Raw genomic sequence first — 27,710 nt, 5'->3', positions numbered from 1 at the left:
GATCGCTGCATATGGTTATAATTCAAAATTCAGCACAATTATATTTCTGTTAAAATTCTGGTTTGACTGACATGCAAGAATTTAAATATAAAAAATTTGGGTCTTGCATTTGATGACGTGACTAGGAGAATGAGTTCGCATTGACGTTTTATGCATATTTTGGAATTTTCCGACCATTTCTACATTTTTTTTAAACTTTAGATGGAATTAAACTAGATATAAAACTTTCCTGAAGTACCTGAGCAAGTGATAGCAACAGTTTCTTAATCATTTCAAATACCACCGACCCCAAAAATGAATTCTAAGTGGAATCCTTTTGAATAAAATTTAAATACTGTAATGGGCCGACAAACTTCAATTCCTTATTTATTTAATAACGCATTCTTATGCAATATTGAAGATAAACTCGTTTATCATTATTTAATGGTACTCGTAATTCGGCTTGAAGTAACAAATTCACTGACAGTTATTTTGAACGTAAACTGTTATAAAAAATATTTATATTTTCATCATAATTACAGATAAAGAAATAAAGAATTATTTTTGAACTAATCTTTTTTCTGTTGATTTTTGGTGTACAACTTTATCATATGTGAAAAATTATGTTTTGACATTTTATTTGCAAACAAATAAAATTAGAATGAATCTTATTATAAACAATTAAGTACATCAAAAAGTAAGTTAAGTATATAAAAAAAGAAACGAATAAGAAAGAAAAGAATATATCTAAAGTCAAAACAATAGACTGATTTCGATGTTGTCAACTGTAAAATATGAACCAATCAACCCAAAAAGTCTCCAAAAACAATTTTCAAATTTATGCGTTCACCCGTATTTTACATATTAATTGAGCTTTGTCCACATTAGGGACATTTGCAAACCGCTAGTACCTTGATCTTGGTTTCTAACCTCACTTCTAAAGTTTCCAAGAAACCCATCTCACCCTCGTGAGGAACATTAATCCCGGCTGATTATGCAGAGCACCGTCTAATAGTGGGTCACATTTGGAACAGGAATTCGTTTGTACTTTTGCATTTTCTGTCAAAATGTCTGGCTTTTCAACCGAAATATCAAAGTGTGAATTGCCGCAACGTCGCCAAGTTGGGGTTGGGAAAGTTGAATTTTCGGTGACGTTGGCTTTCGCGGTTTTCTCATGGCCGGCGATTTTCCAGGAGGAAGCTCTACGTATATAATCCGCACAATTTTCTAGATGCAAATCGGAATTAAATTTCTCCCAGCATGCATAGATTCATGAGCGGAATTCGACGCACGTCCCGAAACTAGAAACAAATTTGTTATTGAAATGCAGACAAACAGCAGGCGGAATCCGCAGTTGTCTGAAGGTGCGGAGCGTCAGTTGCAGTCCTCCGATAATGAGAGGGATCAGCCCAAGAGCGGCCGTAAGAAGGGCGGCGGCGGCGGCCTATTGATCCACCCTCCAACCTCCCCTCGCCCATCGAACAGCTGTTTGACTACCCCATCACTTTATTAACTATTTACTCTGCTTACTCTACAGTCTAACAGCACCTCCACAACGCCGATACATAATCTCGTAACTCATCCCAGCCCATCTGCCCCATTTACTCTTTACCAGCCTAATTACTTCCATAGCCGACTCGCCATCGTGCAAATTAGAACACGTAATTATGTTTCATAAGACCCAGCTAAAATTTAAAGTAAATACTGCCGGAGACAATTTCTTCGCTGATGGCGGATGGAAGACTTGTTCAAATTACCAACAATGATTTTTAAACACACCTAATTAGGCGCGGAACGGAAATTCCGTAGGGAGGAGAAAAAACCGGCGCTGCCTTCTCGAGTTTTATTCCGGCTTCGTCCAAAATTAAAATCAATTCCTGTCTAAATCCACTTAATTCGGTCCGACCGATTAGATTTAAGGACAACAGTTCGAGAGTTTGCCTGAAGATGGACACAAGTCGAAACGTCGCATTTTAACCTACCATTTAATGAAAAACATGTGAAAATGAGAAAGCCGGAAAGTCGACCGAAAGGGGAGAAATGTGATAAAGCGTCTGTCACACGGTTGATTCTTCGGCCAATTTAAAAGCAAACCGTTAGAGAAAATGTTTAACTTTGAGATAAATTCAGTTCTCAAAACATTCAGCTTAAATCATTTGTCAAGAAAATCCCATTTTATCCCAAAGTTTTTCCGAAGCTTTAACATTCATTCTAGTTTGCTTAGTTTTGCCTGTTAAAGGCACTAAATACGAAACAATCGAAAACAATCAAAGAAACTTAAAAAATATACAATCGAATTGCTGTTGATGCTGATTTAATGTCACGCAAGATTACAGATTCGTTTGTCTTTTGGATAGTCATTTTTGCGTAATAACGAATTAAAATCGAATTAAAATACGGGAATACTTCCTGGATTAAGAAGTTGAGGACATAATACATTATTTCGATATTTTGTGATCACATAGATATTTGTAACACAATTGGTGAGACTGTGTAAACAACTAATCAAAACCTTAATTAAAATTAAACAGCAATTACTCCAGATACCATTTTACCTAATGTAAGAATTTTAAGAATTCATGAATGACAGACAGCGAGTCAGTTTAATAAATCAAACAGAATGAACAACAATCCCCCATTATAGTCCTTGATAAATAGAGGTATTGAAATCTAATTGTTTATTTTGGTGTATAGAACTATAATTGGTTGAACATTATGAACGTAATTGTTACGGTCTACCCCTTTCATCCCTCATCAAATTATATAAACGTCTCATAAGTAAGTGATAGTGATAATCGCAATACGACCTAAGCATGCATTCGTCTAAAGAAAATGAGAGGCGTTTATGCAACATTTTTTCGAAATATTTTTTTTTTGTTCGACACTGTCAAAATTTCAGATTGTTCTCCTGTGTGAACGGATTATAGGGAAAGTATTTTTTAAATGGGTCGATTATAACACAAAAATTTAGTGTAAATGAGCTCCACCATGTCAACTCTATCCTACCCACACAGTTGCTACATAAATTTTCATACATAGTTGCCATACTTATCCACAATCATTTTAAATCACACAATATCTTGACAGATAGCCAAACGACGTTCAAATTCTTTGAATACATTAGGAATAACCTGTTTCCTGAGTTTTATGTCTAACTCCCGTTCTAAGCCGTCAAAGTTATCGAAATGTCCTGATATGAATTTTTATTTACATCGAGGTATCCAAGAAATTATTTCGATACTGGATAGAAGCTAAAAAGACCTTTTAAAAATATAACATTTGACCTCTCCACTGCGCTGCTACTGGAAGGAAGAGAAAAGCATAATCTATGTCAAAAAATGACCATTTAGAAATACAAATTGATCTGTCGATGGATTGTTGCCAAAAATCAACGGTATAAATTTAAGGAATTTTATTCCTTCCTTTATACTCTTTATAGGAAATCATGCGAAGCTGTGCACCGCTAGTTTTATACCCATATGCATGTACAGTGTCGAGCAATAAATTTTAGTCGTCAATGTCATTCTTTGCCACAGTTAAAAGCGTTCTAGTGTGAACCGGATATAACCAAATATGTAGTTACATATTACGTTCCCTTTGTCAAATTTTAATGATGAAACGAGACGTACTATTCCGGACACGGAATCTTGGCCACAACTGACATTTAACTGACAAATATGTGTGAACTGGTCTTTATTGAATATAACCCTACTTTTGACTCGATAATGCCATTTTCCTGTTTTTCTGATGTCACAAGAACAACTTCAAAGTGATTTTTAATAATTGTCATTTATTAATGTCTAAAAAATGTTGGCCAAGATTCCGTGTCCGGAATAGTACGGTATATTGGAACAAAATTACTTACCTAATAAAATGATTCTTACTTTAAAAAAATTCGAGCCATGATTTTGAACAGTGACTTACCGGGTTAGGGCGGTAAGTTTAACTTACAGATTGTGTCAACAACAATGGTAAGTAGCTAGTAACAACCCGATTGTGCAAAAAAATTTAAACGGACATTGACGGCCAAAATTACTTCAGTCTAACTGCAGAAAAGCGGAGTACAGAATAGGATTCACATTTTCAAACTATGTATTTGTTGATTGTCTTGTGCTTTTAAATTTTAGAAACCAATTTAACTAATGTCAAAATTGTGATTTTTAAAGTAAAATGTAGTTTTCCGCAATTGATTTTTCCAAAATTATAAAATTAAATATAAATATGGTGGATGCTGCAGAAACCCTGTAAAATTACTTCAGCGATTACTTAGACTTCGTGAAAGACGTCGATACATTGTATACACCAATTTAAGTTCATCAATCATCTTAATTTATTTGTTGTTGCGTGTTATTGAGTAGTGACGTCAAGAAATCTCACCATAAATCTTAAACGAGCATCAACATAAATTCGGAAAGTTTTAATTGACCTATGCATTATAAAAGTTTCTTTTTATTTGATCGAATAACTGGGTAGAAAGATTTCCGTTGCAAATTTCGGGGTTCCCATTTAAATTTTAACCAACCTTCAGGTTTCAATCTATCTTTCGGGCAAGGTAATGGCACACAATGTATTTGTGTAGGTTTCCGCTCGAGCCAGTAACACGAAAAGTTTAATCTTGATCTCGGCTTTATAAATCATGAAATAATTTTCTTTTATTTATTCATCCCTCCACGGGCCGACAATTTAAAATCGGAGACTGATGGATGAGGCCGATCCATCACAACAAATTTAATAATTCCGTATCATTGAATTTTCGAGAAACAAACCGTTAGAAATTCCCACCAACAGTTGGTAAAACTGTTGTTTTATCCCCGGCCGACCGTTTTAAATGGGACTTTTGTGAATTTCGCCGGCATTTAAAGTTTAAGCTCATGCATGAGGCATTCATTGCTAATATAACATACGGACCTGTTTAACAATAGATCTTCAATTTGGAAACGCACCAAACTTTAGGTAATTAGCGGAACTAAAATCAAACTTTGCATTTTGATAAATCCGTCCCATTCTGTCGGAGGAACAAATCAACGCCCCGACCAGGAGCCAGGCATTTACCACTCTCGCAGATTTATTGCAGATAAACTACGTGACCCTACTTAAAATAGCTTATATCCAATTTATATAATGTGGCAACACTTATATGGAGATTAGAAGACCTTGGGGGCTAAATAATCCTTTTAACTTTAATGGTGACGAAATGTAACTATTTCCTTGTGATGTAATTGCGGAGCTCCTTTCTCATGCTGGATGACTGAATCGCCGCATCCCATTCGTATGCAAACACTTAAGACAATTCATACCGAAATCGCTTAAAAAACATCATATCGCGGCTCAATGCCGTTCAATTTTCGATTGTTGAAGGGATGGCTTTGTTCGCTCAAAAGATGGAGAGATTTACTGACGTAATTATGCCGCAACGAAAATGAAAGATTGAAGTTTCAAATAAAACTAGATAAAAGTTGTAATTGGAAATAGATCCAAAACTCGTTTAGACCGGGATTAATTATTCTTTGAACGGGATACGAATCGAATATTTCATTACCTGTCGGTGTTCCGATGTGATTTGTGCAAATTTTATTCAAAAATTCGGTTTCTCTTGTAAATTATTTTTGAATTCGTTACCGAACGGACGGATGTTTTGGTAATGTGAGAATCATTGTAAAGTTTGTGATTTTATTCGCCGTTCCGCCGATAAAAATTGACGTGTCTGAGATCGATTTTTCAAAATTTTCAACTACTCTGGGATTTTAATTTGTCGTAAAAAAAATAAAACCACATTTATTTAACAACGAAATTCTGTATTTTCAATTTTAATTACTTATAATACAATCATTAATTACAATAGTTCATTCATTGTAAGTTTTCACTCAAGAAAACAACAGTAAACCCTTTGAAATTTTGGAAGCCATATTTTTTGCATTTAGTATTTTTTTATTTTCCTTTTAATTGCTACATGATATTTAAAAAATGTCAAATATGTACATACTTTCTAGTATTCGAAATATGTATAATCTATTCCATCTTTAAAAAAAACGATAGGTTGCCATGCTTTAATTTTGTTAAATTGGCAGTATTGAGGAAAGTAGTAGTTATATTTCATTTCATTTTGGTTGTAAATCTTTTGTAACTAAATTTGAAGTGCTATGTTGCAAGATGATTCTAAAACAAAAAGTAAATAAAGTTATCAATAAATGTCATTTTGACGTTTTTCCAATTTATTTTAAATTAGACAATACAAAGTAATAATTTAAAGGGTTTACTACAAGTGCATAATGCCAAAAGTTGTATTTGTCGAGACAAAACGTGGTGTGTTGAAGGGCTAGAACAGATTGATGGATATCTTCAATGTGAGAACAATGTATTTGTATTCGATGAAATCCTGAACTGTATAATGAATTTATAGGTGGGAAGATCTGTTATATATTGCATAATTACGAAAAAGGGTCTGGAGGATACTAGAACTACAAAAAGAGGAAAATCAGAAAAGTGGAACCATTTTTTAAAAGAGATCTGAACGAAATTATTCGTGGGCTAAACATTAGAAGATGATTTGGAGTCTAATGATGAAGATGAAATAATGGAGGAGGTTAAAGTGTAGATGTCTTTTAAAAAAAGTGATTCCATTTTGGAGAACTTATCCGTTTTCTGTTTGTTAAACTAAAGCAAGCGTTCTTGAAACTCATTCAACGACTAAAGCCTCCACCAGATGTTTACATTTTGATTTGGATTTTTTTTCAATTGCTATTTTTAATAAAAATGCTGGGTTCTCTATTAATCTCTTGTAATACAGTTTCAATCGATTCGCAAAAAAGCGGAACATAAGTATGGCAACACTGTGCCTTCAAAATTTTCAAAATTCCTAACCAAACTTTTATTCAGATATACAGGATGAAATCTGTCAGATTGTCATGGCCAAGCATCGTTTTCTTAAAGTTGGAATACATTATATTTGAGAAATTCATGGACATTGTTCGTACCTTCATTTCCTGGAGTACATTTCTAAGAAATATATCTATTGTATCACATCCGTAGAAAGATAGAACAATTTTGGAATTTCACAGACACTTTTACAGACAATTCAAAAATTAACAACAAAAAATTTACCATAATAGGTATACAAAAATGCATATACAGTAGAAACTCGATAATGCGTCAGGTCCGGGACCAGTTGGGTGACAAATTATAGAAAATTCCATAAAAAATAAGTAAAACACATTTTGACGTATGTACATATGTACAGTGGCGAGCACGGAATTTCGCACACATTGGACAGTTATTATCTTAATTTTTTTTAAATCAGATACTGGCGGCATTTTCGTAACAGTTTAGGTGAAACGTCAGTCATGATCAGTGATCACATATGTCATGATTGATTATAATGACAATAAAGCTTAGACTAGATAGTTTTTTTTAAATGACATAGAAATTGGTGTACGAAATTCCGTGCTCCCAACTGTACCTATTGTTTTTATAATTTTTTTGCATATCGTAATGAAAGAGGCACCTTTTTACGCGCAAAATCGTAGTGAAAGTAGATAGCACTTTTTTACATGAAAAATCGTAGTGAATGTAGTACTTTTTTCGAGTTGCATACAAAATTTTATTATTCTTTTAAAAATGGTTTCGCATTTGCTTTTGACAGTTTTGACAAATTTTTCAAGACCTGTCAGAAATGTAACGTTGAATGTGTTGTCTAGGGCAACGGTTCGTTATCTGCTCATTTTGCTTTAGGGCAGTTAAGAGGAAGTTTACAAAGGAGAAAAATGAGAATTTATGACAGTTGAAAACAATAAATATACTTAATAGCGCTTTTTTCTGGTGGTTCATTACTAGTAGGGTTCATAAGGTCATACGGCAGTAGTTTCTCTATATTTTCATTGCCATTGTCATTATAGTTTGTTAAAAGAAATTGTTCATAATTTTTTGGCTTGAGAAAAAATGAAAACAAAATCAATAATCAATTTTCAAAATGCTCCCATTCTCTTAATTTTCAATGTATTTTTTTCTTTTACACATACAAATCAAGAACCTTATTTGTTTCATTTTGGAGATGAGCATTATTGCCGAAATTACGGAGCCATCATGCGAATTTTTTTTTTTCGCGGGCCTACCTGACGAACTATTACAACACCCCATTTTTAATAGTTATTTTTGGTTCTAGATTGCTAAATGCTAGATTTGCATCTTGATATTTTAAATCTCTGGTATGCTCTCATTTTTACATTTTTTTCAATGTGAAGATAGGTTAGAATTATGATCAAAATTCTATGAAAATTTAAAAACTATTTGACAGGAATTGTCAATTGACAAATGGACAAAACCAAATTTACATTAGGAAAATTTTCGTTTCCCGTTTTCTTTTTAACCAACTGTAAATTGTAATGTCAACATTTTTTATCAGTTCTCGGAAAAAATTATTTTCAAATTCATGATAGGTATAGCATAGGGAGAAATTTAGAAAGATTATTTTCATCTTGATATTATTTCTGGATGGATGGTATTGTTTCCTTATAATACTGGACCCACCACTCCACAAATTTCTTCATTATTCGCTCTTGAGAAGAATTTTCAGTTCGGTCCTGCTTGAGAATAAGTCTTTTTACCCCCTATTTGTCGGAAGTTGTGGCCTTTTCGAAGTAAACAGAGCATCGTGCGTGCTCAGAAGTACGGTAAGGAAAAAACGAAAAGGTGGCGTATTCACACGTAACAAAGCTTATTGAATGTAGATTTAAATGGTGCACTTAACTCATTTTCGCAAAAAATTGAGAGGTGGCCTTCTCGAAATAACCGATCAAATATTTGAAGTTTGAAAGTGCTATTTATCTCGAACTTTGCATTTAGACATTCGAAGTTTAGTACCCCTAAAATTATGACTATTCTCAAAACGCTTCCAACTTTCGAAACGTTTCTTTACATTTTTTAGGGAATGCCTCAAAGACAAGTAAATATTGTTCTTCTTGCAACCGATACTTTTAAATTCCCTCGGGGCTCGTAGATATATCCGAACAACTTGCAAGTTTTTCCAAAAGAAATTTAACTTATCTCACAAATTAAACCTTCAAATTATTAAATACACAATAGACCATACACCTGAGAATAATTTTGAAAGTTCTTCTCACGTTACTATAAATTTAACAACAAAAAATGTCAGCGCAAATGAAAAAACTTAGCTAGTAGCCCATTTAAAATCCTCATGAAAATACTCAGTAAAATAATATTTATATAAATTTATCCAAAATTCTACAACACGAGGAAAGAACTATTTTCAGTATCATTATTATTATAAAATAATCAAAATCTCTCTTCCAACTTAAGCTTTCATTACTACATTTACTTTTATTATTGCAAAAAAAAAGAAAAATCTAGAACATATTTACATATGTAAATAATAAGTAATGTAGTAATGAAAGCTTAAATTAGAGAGAGATTTTGATTATTTTTTAATAAGGACATCGTCGTCGAATAATATTAGATTTTCATTATTCAGACAAACTTTTTATTTTTCAAATTCGCATTGGTCATACATTATGCTACTTTTGGTTAGAGCGGTTTTCTGGTAAATCAAAACGACAATAAGGTACCTATTTATAAACAGTGAAGACCCCCGTGAGACTTCAAATAATTTAAAACATCTCTTCATCGATCAATATTATATCTTCGCGGTTATGAAAAATCAAACATAATATGTACTGGTAAAATTTCTTGTTAACCACAACATAAACGAAAATAGCCAAACACGTGCTCAAAACAATTGTCATACATACCATCAATAATTTTTGAACAAAAAAAAAAGAATGAATTAATTAGTAATGTTGACACCTATTTATTTATTCTTTAATCTGAGATTATAAAAACGTTTGGTGCAAATTTATTTTGAAAACATTGTAGGTGTTATTTTAATAAAAGTAAGGATAGGTAATGAAAATGACCAAACATGGGATACCTAATAAATAAGAGTAGAATATGGATGCTGAATTTAAAAAAGGAAGTGTAAAAGTACCACAACAAAGACAAGTTCAGTCTTGAGTTTATCAACGTGCTTCATAATTTTGAATGCAGGTCGATCGCTCACAAATACGATTATCGAGTGTCAACACGGTCTTTTTGTTAGAAAAACAAAATAATCCTGCCTCAGGTCAGCAGTCAGTAGCTGATTAGAAACCACGCCCCTTATCTTAACGCAAGTTGGTGCATGTCCTCGAATATTCGTCCACACAAACACGGCAACCCCTCGGCCGTAACGACCTCCTGGCCCCCTTCCCATGGAGACGGGGCCCGTAGCGGCAAAAAAGCGAAAATCGCGCGAGACCTCCGCGGCAGCGAGTCGATCCGCCGCCGCATCGGCTCGGCGCCCGCCAACTCCGCACCGGGACACGTCTCGCGTCCCATTTCCTCGTCCCAAGCCCCAGAACGTACCCTTGTGGACCAAAACGAGGGAAAGCCGCGGCTTCAGCGGCAGCCATCTTATCCAGCAGCACTCGCAACTTGGGGCAGCACAGCGGCTACGGTGATGTCTCGCGCGGTAATCTCTAGTCACAAACAACGGTGCACTCATCACACACTGGCACGCGGCGGCACGTTATCGGTAGACGTCAGGACACCCGACGGGTGACGGCCCGCCCCGCCCAGTCTCGTGACATCGCTAGACGGCCGCCCGCTCTCGCCCGACATGCAGCCGTCCCAACGCGCACCGACGGAATGGGAGCGGTCGCGACGCCGGCCAGGGCGGCGGCGGCGCGCGCCTCTCCGCAGGGGCGACGTCGCGACGCGCCAAACGCACCACCAGCGTCGCCGCAAAGGGCTCAAATAAGACTACCATTTTAAAATCTAATACACATGCAACTGTTTATTGAGACATACAATTCACCGCTACTCTCAGAATTAATTGTAGATGATCGTAACAGATCAAGTTCGAAGCTGGCGACTCCACCATTTATCAATACAATAACAGTCATCAACGGCGGATTTTTGGTTTACCGTGTGGAAGGTGGATTCTGCCATGGCGGTCGTCTACCGGAAGATGTTGCACAAAACCAGGTAGGTACCAGGTGTGCGCCTCATCTACCGAATACCTTCTACACCACCGCCGATCAGCTGGTTGGAGTGGTTGCAGTGAACGGCAATTGTGATACAATAGTCATAGTCTCATAGTATGTATTTAATTCTAATAAGTAGAGTATCATGTCAATTGATTAACTACATCACACTAAAGATTGAAAAGACAAATCAACTTTGTTACAGTGTACTGAAAAGAGACATGTCCGGGAAGTATCAAGTGAAAATAATCGATACACTACCCATGATCGGAAAAAATTCGACGATTCACTATCTCAGATCCTTCATGAGGCTCCGCTGAATGTACGTTTTTTTTAATTTGTTTTTTTTTCTTCATGAGGTAACTTTCGCTTTCATCTTTGGACTAATAATTCTTTTAGTAAATTCATTGTACACAAAAAATGTAGGTACATATTATGTATTTTGAAAAAAACAAACAATTTGTAGATATACTTTTAGAAGCATTATAAATCTAATATATTAATTTTGCTTTTGTAAAGATATTTCCATTTAACTTAACTTTCCAAATCTAACGTCTAACAAGACTTCCCTTCATTTTCCTTCGTGTAACGTAATTGTACGTTACTTAACCTGTTTTTTTTTTTAGTCAATTTTATACCTTTTCCATGAATTTATGTTTTGTTTTTCAGTCTACCCCCGTAGTTATTTTCGATGTAAGTGCGCTATAAGTCACTTTTCAGGTGTGTGGCCGAAATATGAAGCACGAGGCCTTAGCCGAGTGATCTAAAACAGACCTCTGCTATACGGCACTTACTCCATGGCACTCCTTGCAAGCGCGTCGTGCGCTAAACCCGTGCGTGCTACAAATGACATTGTTTATTGGGAGATTGGACCGATGAATAAGGTGTGTATGTATCGTTGATTGCATATCAATCAACATGTTTTGTAAAATAAAGGAATCTACATTAAAATATGAAACGTAGCAAGTAGCACAGCGGCTACAGTGATCTCTAGTCACAAACAACGGTACACTCATCATACATTGGCCACAGGGGCGAGCGACACTACCGCAAAGGACTCAAATAAGACAACCATTTTAAAATGTAATACACATACAACTGTTTATTGAGACATATAAATCATCAGTCCTCTCAGAATTAATTGTAGATGATATACATCATAACAAATCAAGTTCGAAGCTGGCGACTCCGACCATTTATTAATACAATACAGTAACAGTCATCAACGGCGGATTTTTGGTTCACCGTGTGGCGCGTGGATGCTGCGATGGCGGTGGTTTCCTGGAAGATGTTGCACAAAACCAGGTAGGTACCGGGTGTGCGCCTCATCTACCGAATATACCATCGCAACACCACCGCCGATCAGCTGGTTGGAGTAGTTGTAGTGAATGGCAATTGTGTTACTATAGTCATAGTATGTATATAATTCTAATACAGTATAATGTCAATTGATTAGCTACATCACACTAAAGATTAAAAGGACAGATCAACTTTGTTACAGTGTACTGAAAGGGACATGCCAGGGAAGCAAAAGCAAATCAAGTAAAAATAATAATCGATACAATTATTGTTAAAAAAAATTCAATAACCATGATATCTGAGCCTAACATTGCAAATGAGTGTTTTAGCTGTAATATTACCGTCTGGAGCGGAACTGTAATTGTTAATCCGGTGCCGGAAACAGAAGTATATGCTTGAACTCCTTAAATTACTGCTAAAATACATCACAATGCAAAAATGCATTTGCAGGAATAAAATATATAATTATATTATACATACAATAAAACTCACTCGTTTCATGAGCAACGGTCTAGTCAGGACACTGCATGAACCGAGTGCAGTCCCTCCATGCCCTGCCCGATCGGTGTCAAGTCCACCGATCGCGCTAAACAGTGCCAAACCCATGCTTCCATACAGTCAGTGTTAGTTAAAACAGCCAACAGACGAATTTTTTAAATTTACAAAACCACGACTATAACCGAATCTATGCAGTGATGTGACACCTGGGATGTCGGGTTGCAATTAAGTAATAAAAAGTAATTAAAAAAACACAAGAAAAAAATTAGAATAAAGCGCAGACCGCTCGTCCCGACCGTCAGCGCCGGGACGCCAACCTGCACCAAGACTATAACGACGGGCGACGTCCCTGCGATGTAATCTCCAGAGCAAGGGGACACATCACCCAAATAACATTAAAACATAATAAAAAAAAATAACTTATACAATTTAATTTTTAAATGAATTTCAAACGATACAGTTAAAAAATTTAGAAAAATCCAACATGGCATACGAAGTAATCAAATCAACAAATTATCAAAAAAAAAAACGAATGCAGATAGATATTATCAATGAATTATAATAGTATGGGGACACCATCAGCTGTTGGGTTCCTCTATGTAGGGCGCAGGCGCACACCAGCAGGCACTAGAGGGTGCGCCTACCCTTGCCCAGACGTAGGGCCACTCGCACTCAGTCCCACCGTGGGCTGCACTGTCCTATCACTTAGCTCCAGGACCCGTACGAATCCTGGTACCACGCCTGCTGCTCTCCGTTGACGTCCGCCCCCAGCGGCTGCTGCGGGAGGGGCTGGCTACCCCAGTTGCTCTGGTATCTGCGCTTTGTCTCCCCTTGGTTCTGGTGACCCCCGTCAAATTTCCGTTTACCTGCTAGAAAAACGTCCTTCAAGTACCAAGTTAACAACTTATCTCCACCGGCGGTTAAACCTTCGACCCCTCACCAGAGAATTAAAGCGGACGAAACGGGAAAGTTGTTACTTCGATTGACACCTGTTCATTTGTCGGCTCCTAATTTTATAAAAACTGTGCGACAGTGGAGTACAAACTGCCTCATATAAATTCAATACTGACGTCGTTCAGTTAATTCTCCTTATACGTGATCCATTCAAGGTATACATTATGTTCGAAACTATGTGATAAATTGATCATTAATCAATTTTCCGCGGTCGTTTACATCTGAAGTTTCCGATATTGTTGAGGACAATACGAAAACAATTATTTCGAACAATCGAAACCTGTTACACAAATCTGTAAAAAAAAACTTGAATCTACTTCCAAATTGTTAAAGCGTAGTACGCAGTTTATACGGTTTTAAATCAAGGTTTAACCGCCGCTTTACGAGAACAACAGGTCAATACTTATTTCGGTGTAGATTTAACGTACACAACATAATACAGGATTCTACTTTCAAGTTGGAAGAAACTGTTCTAACTCCATTCGCTGCATCACACACAAAAACTAAGCACAACTTAACAAAACTGAAACTGAAAGGAGACGGATGAGGATCGGCGGAATTGTTTTCTTTTTTGTAGTCTTTGGAATTGAATCAATTTACCTGGTAAACTTCCCTTGGCGCGGCCCACTCCACGAGCGGTTTGGCGTGCTGCCCCACGGCCCCCTGCTGCTCCTCCCCGGCCCGCTCTGTTGGCCGCCGCCCCACGGGCTGGGGGCCCACCGGCCCGGCCACGTGCCACCACCCCACGCCCACGGCCAGCCTGTCAACACATATCATCAATGCAAAAATTTCAAATGAAAATCGTGTGTTCATGTGTGAGTGAGTGCTCGTCGCATCCAACATCATGGGATGTAACCGTTCTTCAACCGGTGACATCCCATTTTTTCAGTAATTAATTAATAAAAAATAATAATCGGCGAAGAACGAATCGATTTAGGTTGGATCCTTTCTACCACTTTTCAAAACGGATGAGTGCAGTTGTGTGTTGTTGCTATCGCATTTGATGCCTCCAAACTAAAAGTTTCCCGTTTTTAGGATCAGTCGGATTCCTCAGGTTTTGTCGCTACCCACCAGCCCTTGAACCCGCTCTAATTACCCCAGAATATGGAAATTATGGGATAACACAGTTCGCAGGAGTGGCTGTGCGGAATTGATTTATTATTCATTAAAAAAAAAACTTTAAATCAAACATTTAAAAAAAATGTTTTGACCAAATTCATTTACGTTCATCTTGAGGTCTTATCGTGCGATTTATAACATGTGGCACACTAACAGCACTCAACAGGGAACGTGTCAAATGCATAAAATGCAGTGAAGCGGATAGGGTCTCGAAACAAGACAGAAATTTTGCAAGCACGGGACTCATAACAGTGGTCGTGAAAAGTAACCATTGACAAATCTTGCAATGTCACTTTCATTTGTCCAAGTAAAAAACAATCAACGAGGACGCTTATACAAAAAAAAAAGTATACAAAAGATTATGTTCGACTAAAATTGAATTTTTAAAATATATCGTTATAATATTAATGCAAAAAATGATGTCGGTTTTTATTTAGTTTCAAACAAAACTGAATAAGTTGTTTCCTTTTTTATATGTCCTTTAATTTTACAAATCCGATCGCTACTATGTTTGTATCGAAATTGTATTTTTTTTTTTTTGTTAATCAGTATCTATAATATATTAATTTGTATGTATGTAAAATTATATTATTTTTCGGCAAAACTTAGTGTGCAATAATAGATCAATTGTTTCAATGCTAGTGTCCATTTCTTCGTTTCGACCGAGCTAATTTGGGATTCATCCGCTACACAACACTCATGCAATGTACACGAGGTGGGTATAATGGGAGAAAGGTAAGTTTGTTAGTAAATATTACCCAGTTAGTTGTACGAGTAAGTTACATATGAGTCATGAGTTTACATGTAACACTGATAAAATTCATTCAGATTTATCCAGTTATTCGTGTTGATGTTACATGTTTTGGTGAAAGGATAAATCTGGTTGAACAAACCTACACCTGCATAATGTAGGTACGATGATTTTACTTTGGATTTTGTTGCTGTTCATAATGTGGACAAATTCATAGTACCTCCATAAAAATAAAATGCGATCACAGTAAAGATGAAAAAATAGAATCGGTAAGAAGCGACATCGATTTCAAAAGTACTATAAATTTGGGACGGTTCACAAGGAATGGAACAACGAGGAGATGAAACATTTATTGGTAGAAAGGATTGCAACAAACCTGATTCCCACTGCTAACTTCGTAGTACACGCTGGTCGAACTCAACGTGCCTCCTTCATCCAGTTCCTAAGTGTCAACATAAAAGTCAGTATCGTTCTATGACAACACTTAGCACTGGTTGCCTTATTTTTGATACGTAACGAAATGAAACGGGCTGCACTGTATACAGCTCGGTAAAACGGCCGTCGTCGAACAGTCCGATCCAACCAGTGCAGCCCGCCTCGCTCCTTCCTTAAACCTATCGATATGCGGAAGCTCTAGAAAAGGGTTATCCAAAAATCAAAGACTGGTATATAATAATGGAAGCTCGGCTACGGAGCATGGGGCCGCATATGGCGGCTAGGCCAAGCAAAGCAAATTAATATAAATAATAATAAAATAAACAAAAAAACAAAGCGAAAGCTTCTAATAAGCACTATAAGCGTAAAGCAAAGACACAAAGCGGATGCAAATATTTCAACGACACTGCTATGACACGAAACATGGACAGAGACTCAAGCTGCGGTCTTCTAGACACTTGCATTAAGCTCAACTTAAAAATATATATGTGTAATATAAATATTGATATTTGTATGACATAGGGTGAAAGGTTAGTGTCGGCGTGGCGGCGTCTCGTCCCTCGCCCCACTTTTGGATAACCCTGCAACTAAGAGCAGCGCATCATATCTGAGCCAGCCTACGCGCGGGCTGGCATTCGTGCATCATCTCCATATATCACCATCATCATCATCATTATTATCATCATCATCATCATTATCATCATCATCAACATCATTGTCATCATGACTCGTTCGTTCTCTGTGTTCGTGTATATCCGTCACTTTTCCCGGCGGCGCTGAATTTTGAAGTTGGCTCAGATATGATGGTGATTTGAATGTGGCAAGTGTTCGAGTTCAATTAGTCGACCATGCAAGCGGGCCGGGCAGTTAGGGGTGTTAGGTGCGGCTCGTTAGTGGCAAATGCCGACACTATGCCACAATCAAACTACCGCATTAATATTATAGAAGGAAATAATTAAAAAAATAAAAAAAAAAACAACAACGGAAAACAATTTCAATAGGCCACCCACCGGTTGTGGTTGCCGGCCTCTCCCTCGGGATTGCGTCGGCGCCGTCGGATAATCATAATAGTAATCTTCATACCGGTAATAGTCATCATAATAGGGGTCACTGTAGCCGCCTCGATAATCCCCGTACCCGTAATAGTCGTAATCATAATCTATAAAAGACAATAACAGTCCCAATTTAGCCAACTAAATCCAATCGAGATATTGCATGGAGGTTGTACTACTAGAGCATGCCGGGAAAAGAGTCAAGTAACGATTCTCGCCAATAAATAAAAATTTGCTTTGAATCACAATTACACAACACTACGCTAAAACAGAACTTGTTTCATCATTTGACTGTCAATGGAACGTGGCGCGCTGTTAGTGCGCCCTCTCTACTTGTTCACTGTCAACTACCAGGCGTTCGGAGAGAAGTAAAACAAAATAAGAGAATAAAGGTCAGTCCCTACACCACAGCGTGTACTTACCCGCTGCTCCTGGCTGTAAGCGCAACATTAAACAACACAAGTGACAGACAGATAGAGAAAGAGAAAGACAGGAAGTAGAGACACATGCATGTTAGAGTCGGAGCCGCGTGCAATGCTGTACGATGCCCTTGCCTTGCGGTGCCCCCGGCTGCCTCATGCGCACGTCCTATCACTCCTACGCTACTCGAATCACGCTCACGCGCACCATACACACCAACCCTCTATCGACTAGCACAATTAGTACAAAAAAACTCGACTAAAACAACGACTACAACAAATACGTTAAAATGTACAATCACTACATAAACTCTCAGACCTGGAATAAACAATTGTTTTAATCGAACAATATTATTGAACATTATTTATTAATAAACATCAGTAGGTACTCCTCGTCAACTTGCAGTCAGTCTGAACAAAATCACATAAAAAAAATTATTAAAATTCGTGTTAGTGGAATGCTGGAAATTTAATGCTTGTTAAACAGTTTTCTGGTGGGGGGTGGTGGTTAAAATTTAGCAGTTACTGGTTAATAATGGGCGGCTGTAGTGCAGAACATTAACCATTACAATATTAATGTTAATAAACAGGGACATGTGCCTCATACATTGATTTATTCAGTCATTTTTACAACTAAATTGCTTAAATAACACCATCAAAAACATTCGCTATTTTTAAAGCAACAACCAGTACATATCCTTCGCCCCAATATTCAACGTAATGGGCCTCACGGTCAATTGATATTTGGATTAAAAAAATATATTTAAAAAGAATCATTTTCCGTCCAAATCACTTCAACGAGAGTAGCTCATCGTTACATCAGAAGCAAATTCAAAATTGCTGTTGATGCTTTGTAGCCACACTTCACGTAGGGACGACAGACGCAATGTGACTTTGTAAAAAAAAACTTTTCAAATTGAAAGTGTTTAAAAAAAACAAAAACATTAGAAAAATATCATTTCAGTGCAAGAAACTGTACAAAAGCACATCTTCGAATATAATAACTCTGTACAACTGTGAAATAAAAAAGTGGAATAGTGTATAAAATATCTGAAGGGCACGTTTCACGTTTGCGAAAGAAACTTTAAAAAGAAAGACTTGAGCCACATTCCATCATTTATTAACACGATAAAAGATCATGAATGTATCACGATGTTGTCTTATTAAGAACTTCATACAAGTATTAGCATACTTTAAAAGTGTGGAATAGTTACTTGACTAACAAGCAGACTAAGGACCTCATCTTATTAATAAAAATGGGAAAGTAATCTGTTCTGAGGTGAGAGTACTCCCCGCACTTACCATAATCCCCACGGCCCATGGGTCCTCTCATACCGGCACCGCTCCTCGCACCTTGTCCAGGCTGTCCCCTCAGAGGCATACTACCTGGCATCATCCTAACACCGAAAATACGTTAGTATACGATTCGACAATTCGATTTCTCCTCTCGTCGAACAACTCACCCTCCACGAACTTGCATCATCTGCATCATTCGTCTCTCGCGCGCTCTCAAAATTTCTTCTTTTTTCTTTTTATCGGACGGAGGTTTGGCTAAAGATACTTCTATATTGGACCCTCCCATTTCTTTACCGTCTAATTCCTCCATGGCCTGGTACAAAAATAAAAAATCGGGTCTTAAATTGTCGATCCAAAGTCGCCACATTTATCTTACTTTGACAGCGTTCTCCCGATCCTCGAAATGTATGAACGCGTAATCTTTGATTTTCTTGACACGTTCTACTTTTCCGTACAATTCGAACGCCTCCTTTAATTTTTCTTCGCTTATTTCTTGCGTCAGATTTCGCACGTACAAGACTTTCACTTTAGACATGGTCTGCTCGTCCGGTTCCTCCTGAGGATCGGCCCAATCGACGATGATGTCGCAACCCCAGACCTTGATTCTTCCCGTGCCCAGGCGGCGTTTCGCCAACGACGCGGCTTTATGAGATTCATACTCGAGAAAGCAAAAGCCGCGATTCTTCTTCTTGTCGTCGGGGGAGCTGTAGATGATGACTTCCATGAGGCCGGCTGTACACATACAGAACGTTCTCGTTAAAAATTGACTGTCCGAACTGGAGAGGCGCATTGTCTGGACGAGCACCAAAGTCCACTGCACCGCGAGACCAGAATACAGAGGAACAAGAAGCTTGGGCTACTCGCACTGGACCTTGCTACCCTTCCGTGCTTGTAGCGGCCCTGCCCTACCCATTGCTCAGGCGCAGACTAACGCATTCCAGGGTTTAAGGGTATCTCAACTTACGTGCATGTTTGGAAAACTCTTCCAAGAGATCGTCTCGATCCCGGTTCTTTGGAATATAGCCCACAAATAACCGGTGATTGTTATAAGATATGGTTACGCCAATCTTTTTGCCTTTCCGTATCTCATAATCATTCAGCTGCAAGAACAGTGGAAGGGTAGCCAATTATGCCATGGGCAAAAGGGTGGGACGGGGCAGGAAAGGACTGAGCCCGGCAGCCGGCCGCCACTAGCTACTGATGCACTTTACCTGTTAATTTACCAAACTCTTCCAGTATCTCCTCTTTGCCTTTAGACTTTGGTATGTTGCCCACGAAAAGTCGGAGGTTCGGAACACTAATGTTAATTTTCAGGGTCTTCCCGGGTTTGATTTCGTGATTATCGAGCTGTGGGTCAAGAAATAAATATGCCAGAAATCGATTTAGACACCATCAAATCTTAAATTTAGTGTGGTATGCAGTCGGGCTGCTAAATGCCAAATATAAAAAAGGGAAACAAAAAGACCGTCAAAAATGGAAAACGAGTCGCCAAACACTTCCACAACACATCGCGTCGTCCTCGTCCGATCTTCCAACGACTTGTCGTTCTTCTATTGCAGTTTGGAGGAAAGTTTTGGTTAGCTGCCCGACAAGTTGAAAACTAAACAACTCAATTTAGTTACCAAAATTGACAATTTTGCACAAGGACCTTCAACATAATCAATAAGATGCATGTCTACTGGACAGGCATGCATGCTCAGCTTTCTTTTTCACTTTTTCGTTTTGAAAATCATAATTTTCGTGAGTAATTGCTGCCCGGAACCTGGAATGCTGAACTGTGCTCGAACACCACCGCTACACCCAAACCAAATTAAAATGTACACTACACCTGTGACTACCAGTGGCGTAACTAGGTATTGGCAACAGACACTTTGAAAAAAATAAAAAATAACCGATAAAAACCGAAACGACTCTTACGCTATCTTCCAACGCGTTTCATTCAATTTCCGACTTCGGTCTGTACGAACCATAAAAACAGAGAACATTCTTTTTTTCGGCGAATCTCGTAAAAAAATCTTTGCAGTGAAAAGTGTTCGGTCACGGTAACTTTTAATAAACGTTGCACAACATTAAAATAACATCCAAATCATCCTGTTTCCAACCGTGGATGAAATCGGATTTCGTAGAGCAATATCACCGTTAACATCGTAGACGGTGCGAATTTGCCATATACGCCAAACACCTAGTTACGGCAGTAGTGACTACTGATTGGAATTTAGATAATGACATGTCCGGTCTCAATTTTGCCCCCTTTTGCAAAGAGGAGACCTGTAAAGGAAAATTTTAAAATCCAGCCAAACACACCAGTACTTCTCTAGAGCCAATCGCGACACCCGCACTTTGCGTAGTGTCTGTGTCTGCATCTCAATTTGGTCGCGTCTAGGGCTCTGATGGAGGAGAAAGCTACAGAGGGAGAGAAGTATGCTCCGTGGTCAGAGCCGCTGCAACAAAAGTGAGTACTCAATTGCCGGCTGTGACAACAGTTGGCACACATCACTATAATAGAATTGCCAATTAAAAAAAAAAAGTTAGAAACGATCGGCTAGAAGACCACCCGGATGTCATCCTGATGCTCTCTCTGCCCGGACTACAGAGGACCACACAAAACTGATCCCCTGAAACCCGTCAATTTCAGGTCACAAGGTTCAAAAGGGTGCAATTTAAATAACTGTTCCTGTTTGGTCAGATCAAACGAACCAAATCAGTTTTCAAAAATGTACATATAGTGAATTTCCAAAATGCTATTTAGGGCCTTCAAGACAAACAAATCAACTAACCAATCACCGATTTCAAACTGACTGAAAACTAGTCTTATGATTACACAGAATAATAACTGAACTACTCTTACTACTTGAACGCCCCTCTCCATCACCTCAATCAGACATCTCTCTAAGACGGTCGCTTCCGTTAGAACAGTGATTTCTACACGACCCCAAACACCACTTTCACTTACCTTTTGGACGGCTTGCTGGGCTGCATCTCGTGTCGTGAACGTCACGAATGCATACCCCCTGTTCGTGCCCGTCATCGGATCCATCATCAATCTCAAATCCCAGATCGTTCCGCAAGCCTCGAATAACGGGATCAGTTCGTCCTCGTACATGTCCTTCGGAATCTTGCCGCAGAACACCTCACATCCAGCTCCAGGGGGCGAACCGTCCCAGCCAGGGGGTGGCCCACCGTACTTGCGTTGACCTTCTCAAACAAAACGAAAGATATTATTAAAACCGTCTCCACCCAGACTCACCACCACTGAAATGACAGACCTCTCTCCGTCAAATATTACCTGTGGTCACGTCCAACGTGTACCCCGTCCTGTCCAAAATCTGCTTGATCTTCTCTTCATCGGGTCCTTTGACTGGAGCCGGTGCGGGAGTTGTCGTGCCCTGACTCGAACCTGCGCGACTCTTCTGGCGGTAGGTCTTCATGACGCCGCACAGGTAAGCCGATTTGTTCGATACATGTTCCAGATTCGAATCGAGGAACTGGCCCAAAACGTTCAGGGCACCGTCAACGGGAAACTCCTTAAGAGCATCGAGAGCTCTCTCGTCGAGGTCGACATGTGCTAATTTACCAGTCTTGTATATCTCGTCTAACTTAGCCGCCACCTTCTCATCGAGGCCATATTCTATTAATTTTTGATAGTCTTCAGTTCTCTCGGGTTCCCCTTCAATTTTCATTGGCTCTTCTGATACTTCACCATTTCCTTCGGCCATAGCTAGAACAGACAACTGATTAAAAACATCGACAAAACGACGCGGTTCGGTCTCGCTCTCTTTCGCGCCAAAAACAACCACAACAAAATGCACAATGCCGCCTCGAGTCCTTGGGACGGTAAAAAGCGACTTATATTTAGAAAGATCCGTAAATACGATGTGTGCTATTTGCATATTATTTCAATAGCTTGATATTATCGCAACAAAGGAAAAAATTCTGAGTCACCTTCTAGACCAATTATGGTTTTTGCAACCGATAATGTCCAATAAGCAAAGTGACTACTACTGCATCCTGGTCAAATTATGTAATTTTTAGTCACGACTTTGGGAACCTCTGATTGATAATCCTATCGCGATCTATCAAAGTGTCAAAACCGACACTCCTCATTTCTCACTTTGACCCAACGCCCACATTTTGACCAACTCTAACTGACAGTTGTAACAATAGAAAATAGTATAAAATAACATTCTATAGTAGCGTAGAGGTGAGTGTTGTTACCGTAAAACTAAAATTAAAGCAATGTGTTATTATTGCATCATTAATTTATTATCATTAATGTTTGTTGACAATTAACGGTTCATATGACAACTGTTACTATGGTTATTATCCATTTTCAAAAGTCTACGACTATATCATGAATGAGGTTCACATCTTCCATATCATGGCCATAATTTTATGCAGATTTACAAAATGTCACGTTAGTAAACGGATATAAAGTGATAAACAATGAGTAATCGAATGCCTAATCGTATCAGCTAGCCTCGACAAGAGTAGCACATATTTGCCGCCACCTTGTCTGTGATAGTTTCCAAGCTCTCAGATACACGCCCATACCAAGTAATATACATTTATTTATCCGTTTTTTATTCAGATATGGGTTTTTCAGTATAGGTCAGATTACACGAGTACAACGGGATTAAAAGAATGAGAAATGTGAATATGTTCCTTCAATGAAAACCGTTTCTGTTTAGAGCTCGTTCGAAAAATCAATGGAGCCATGTTACCGAACAATCGCAAAAATTAAAATAAGCTCGTCCGTTACTGCACCTGGCAACAATTAAATGTTGATACTGACACCTTTAAAACAATACAAGTACTTCACATTGTTGCTTTTTTTAACCCAACAAATGAACACGAAGGAACACCAAGCCAACAACGCAACGAACTCGACTTAATGTCAAACCATCGTACAAAAATTAAATATTTCACCTAAACAGATCGTTTCTTGTAGTCTGACGTAAAACGTGGAGTGTGTGGGGCATCAACTTTGAGTAGCTGGTATAATCAACAACAAAACAATAACAAAAAAAAAACTCAGTTTATTCAGTGTTATTTATATAAATTTGGATTTCGTCCTAAATACTTTTAGAGAATGGCTGCGCTCAAATACACGTGGTTATACAAATTAAATCCTAACTAATACTGATAAAAAATAATATTTTTATAGTATGAGTAACAGTGTTTAATTGTAAACTTAATGCAACAGGTGCTGCGTAATTAAATTGTTAAAAAAGAGAACAGTTTAATGAGAAAAAAATCTGTTGAATAATAATCACGCTAAATCGGACAGGTTCGAGTTGTATAAAAAAATCTAAAAATATATTTTTTGCCTATACAGCCACTCCTTATACTTGTTCGCAGTAAACATTACAATCCCATGGGTTGCCCGAAATTAATTTTCTGTGCAAGAGTTCGATTAAATTTTTGGGTGGTGCCGCATTTTAAGATAATTTAAATGCTCGTTAAAGTGAACGATTCATTTAAGTTGTGAAAAATCACAACATGCAAAGACTTGGATTTTATTGCAATTTCACAGTTTTCAACTCTGCTTAGTTGGATCGATAACATGTTATCCCACTTTTTTACGTTTTATAATTCGTGTCGGTCGGTTAAAAACAATACTTTTAACACATCATACAAAAGTTCTTTAGTAGCATCAATTAATGACCTGAAAAATATTAGAACCCTACGATTGCAGCCAGCCCATTTTGTTCGTATTTTTATTCGCAAATACGTTGACCTTCTACCGTGTGGGTGTAACTTTGACAATTTTACCGGATTCGTAAGTTCTTTGAGGTCGACCCGCAAAAAGCACGATTTAAGGAAGCGAACCTGCGCCTAACCTAAAAAGAAACACTTTTGTTTATTTACCTAGACGAATTGCCTTCGACGCGAATATCACGACTTCCTTAATTGTAATTTACTAGAAAATAAGCAAACTTACGGATTTCGGATCAATCTTTAAACTGTCCAAACCTCAATGCGCGTCGTGTCTAATTTGACAAGATGCGGGGTCAGTTTCCACGGCGACAAATTGCCATATTTATCATATTTTCATTGTCGCATAACCGGCGAAAAGGGACGGAAAATTTCCACTTTTCGGTACGACCGGCATTTCGATTTTCCCGCGCAAAATTTAGCGACTTGCGCAAAGTGCACTTCACCGACCGGCTTTTGTTAACGGCGAATAAACAACGCTGCCCCACCGGAGAAAATAGAAAATTAAGCCGTTATCGAACCTTTCCAGCCTAGAAAACATTACCAAAAGCCATCTACACACTACCGGCAACTACAGAAAATTCACAACTACACAACCATTGTCGTACGACAACAAAACAACTCATATATCCACTGATCCAGCACAATCAGCAAAATACAGACATGAGGCGGTCAAAGGGTAACAAACAGGACCGGTCTAGCCTTACCCGTTCAAACGATATAGTAAAACGCACACAAAATTTACACAAAAAACCCTAAAAATAACATAAACTTTATATAATTTAAAATGGCGGCCGAGACTGCAATGGCAACGTCAACGTGACCCGGGTTTACACGGCGACGCGCAACTGTTCGGCCTCGAACCAATGCGCGTTCCGCGATATAAAGCCCGTATCACACTTGCACCATAACCAAAATAAATTATCGGGATTTTTATTTTGTTTTATTGCCGTCGATCTCGAAAAAAATCCGGCCCGTTGGCAACAGGAAACCGGCCAGATGCCGACGCAACAGCGATTTATTCGCGCGACGGGGCCCCCTTTTCGATTTTCGAAAAAACTAAAGGGTGTAACACACGGACGGGCGTCAGTTCGACGGGAAATGCACGAAATTGTTCAAAATGGGACGCCGGCATGAGTGCGTTTCCGTTGCTATGCCGGCCGGATCGGTTCGACATGTGAGCGACGCTTCAGCAAAAAGAAAAAATCAAAGCCGTTCTGCCTGGAATCCGTTGCCATTTTCCGAAGCGCATACGATAATATGCAGGACGGCGGTCGAGGAAATCCATGTCCGACTCGATCAAAATCCGCCAACAAAGGATCTTAAAAATAGGTACCTACCACTCACTTTAACTTATGCAAAATCACTTCACACTTTAACAAACACAACAAACATCGTTTAAAAATAAAAGAAACACTATATCGTTAACAAAACTAACTAGAATAATTGCTCGTAAAATATGTGAAAACAAAGTAAATAAATTAATGCGAAAACTTAAAACACAAACTTAATTTGGTCCTAGTTTTTACAAAAAAAATTAATAACGAATTTCGAGTTTTGATGTAGTACCGACTCCCGCGGTGTAATGCAATGTGCACTCTGCAGATTCCGTTGTTTTGCAAGCCGTCTAGTCGGCGCGTACTTGCTGCATTCAGGTTGCTCGCTCGCAACGGACATGCGCCTTTCGCGCTCAAATTGCAAACCAGTCTGGCATTTCGTACATTCTTTAAATTGCCTCCTATTCACCGTAATATTTAACGACTACGACATACCTTTCGTTCGTCATACGTCGACGATTAATCGGCCGACGCCAAAAATCGATCGGCGATCGATAGCGAAATTTGACGTCGCGGCCTGGTGCGTTTCGATTCGATTCCTGGCGGTACCGCCGCCGTCCCAAGGACTGCACGAACGATCGGCCAATTTAGCCAGCCGTCCGCCATCGCTGCCGCAAATTACGTGCCTGCATATTTGCTCATTATCGACAATAAAACAATAAGTTGGGAGCGCAGCGTGTGCGCGACGTTTTTGTGTCTCCCACGGTGGACGAAATTCGCAAGAAAACCATCTCGAATTGCGAATATTCCGTTCGGATGGTGGCCGAGCCGTTCCCGCCACTATACACGGAGCAAACAGGTTATTCTAGATTTATTCCCCGTATAAAAACTTAATTTCCAAAGGGGCGGAGGCGGTTAAAAATCTTATAAACTGGTTTGCGTGCGCTCCGAGTTCCAGCGGCGGCTCGTCCTGACTCGCCACGCCGCCGGACGTTCATTCATCGCTCGCTAATCAGCGTTATCGTTTTCAAAAATGTGTGGCACACGACGTGTGGATCGGTTAATTTTAGATTTTCCACCGCCGAGAACTTGGCTATTTATAGACTCTAAATAAATTATGCATACTTGTCTTTACACCGCTAAATACACCAGAAGGGTATCATTAATTCGAAGAGATTCTCGCTTTAATTAACAACTGACCGTAATTTATTGCTCTTTAGACCAAATTTTCAAATCAGTTCTGACACTCCCAAAATTTCAAACACGCAGTACTATCTCTCGAGGTTGTTTCTAACTTTTCGATTCGGTTTTATGTAATATAATAATTATGTCATAAAGATCAGTTAAGATATAGGTTTTATTTTTTTTAATCTATCTACAGTTATTACTCTTGTATTAGTCCCGTTAGCAAGGGTTATTCTTTGAATAATAATTTCAGTAAGAACGTGGAATTTAATTTCTACCTTGCCACAGAAGAGAGAATTCTTTTAATGATTAAAAATTTTGAAATCAAATGCATCAGGTGTTGACTAGACCTACTTTTATATTTTTTTGTTCGACACTGTCAGAATTTGAGAAATTTCTCCTGTGTGAGCGGATTTTGATAAATGTCACAACTTGTCAAAACGAAATGTCAAGCTAATTTTAAAGATTTTAAGCCATTTGGAGCGTTTAAGAGGCTCGTCGAACAAAAAAACGTTGTATTCAACTCATTCTTGTGTAAATTGGGTCTTTTTTGGCACTTGTGGGCCTGGCCCACTCATACCAAAAAACCCCCAATTTACACACGAACTCGTTAAATAAACTACTATTAAGATACAATATATTTTGCCATGTTAAACACATATTTATCAATATGTAGTTGCACTTTAAACTCTTATTTT

General features: G+C 38.4%; 2 protein-coding genes and 1 long non-coding RNA gene across 23 annotated transcripts in view; 1 reads left to right on the top strand and 2 right to left on the bottom strand.

The window, feature by feature from the left end:
• LOC138134508 (bone morphogenetic protein 1) overlaps positions 1–10,533 on the bottom strand; it is a 56,779-nt gene extending 46,246 nt beyond the window's left edge. For 6 of the 7 annotated variants that reach the window (XM_069052818.1, XM_069052814.1, XM_069052819.1 and 3 more), the window contains exon 1: positions 10,393–10,533. The gene's annotated coding sequence lies outside the window, so the exon portion shown is untranslated. Of the gene's footprint in view, positions 1–4,887; positions 5,047–10,392 lie in introns of those variants that run through there. The other variant, XM_069052815.1, reaches the window with a different exon arrangement.
• Positions 10,534–10,749: 216 nt separating this feature from the next.
• LOC138134544 (uncharacterized) lies at positions 10,750–13,314 on the top strand. The gene is made up of 3 exons (XR_011160754.1): positions 10,750–11,013; positions 11,218–11,334; positions 11,733–13,314. It is a non-coding gene; the product is annotated as an uncharacterized lncRNA (long non-coding RNA).
• Syp (synaptotagmin binding cytoplasmic RNA interacting protein) overlaps positions 12,087–27,710 on the bottom strand; it is a 29,774-nt gene continuing 14,150 nt past the window's right edge. The window contains exons 1-12 of one of the 15 annotated variants that reach the window (XR_011160749.1): positions 25,891–26,184; positions 22,122–22,553; positions 21,789–22,030; positions 20,047–20,182; positions 19,212–19,567; positions 19,003–19,148; positions 18,842–18,936; positions 17,079–17,227; positions 16,010–16,075; positions 14,364–14,523; positions 14,192–14,292; positions 13,534–13,675 (exon numbers count right to left, since the gene is read on the bottom strand). Coding sequence is in view for 13 of the 15 variants with exons in the window: in XM_069052829.1 (XP_068908930.1) it covers positions 13,515–13,678; positions 14,364–14,523; positions 16,010–16,075; positions 17,079–17,227; positions 18,842–18,936; positions 19,003–19,148; positions 19,212–19,567; positions 19,800–19,935; positions 21,789–22,030; positions 22,122–22,551 (1,944 nt within the window). In the remaining 2 variants the exon portion in view is untranslated. Of the gene's footprint in view, positions 13,679–14,191; positions 14,293–14,363; positions 14,524–16,009; positions 16,076–17,078; positions 17,228–17,262; positions 17,859–18,841; positions 18,937–19,002; positions 19,149–19,211; positions 19,568–19,799; positions 19,936–20,046; positions 20,183–21,788; positions 22,031–22,121; positions 22,554–24,776; positions 24,935–25,257; positions 25,418–25,890; positions 26,186–27,710 lie in introns of those variants that run through there. The other 14 variants (XR_011160748.1, XM_069052829.1, XM_069052830.1 and 11 more) reach the window with 14 other exon arrangements.

The sequence above is a fragment of the Tenebrio molitor genome, chromosome 7, assembly GCF_963966145.1.
Source record: "Tenebrio molitor chromosome 7, icTenMoli1.1, whole genome shotgun sequence".
NCBI classification, from domain to species: domain Eukaryota; kingdom Metazoa; phylum Arthropoda; class Insecta; order Coleoptera; family Tenebrionidae; genus Tenebrio; species Tenebrio molitor.
Note: the sequence above shows the minus strand (reverse complement) of the source record. Positions and strands in the feature narration are given on the sequence as shown.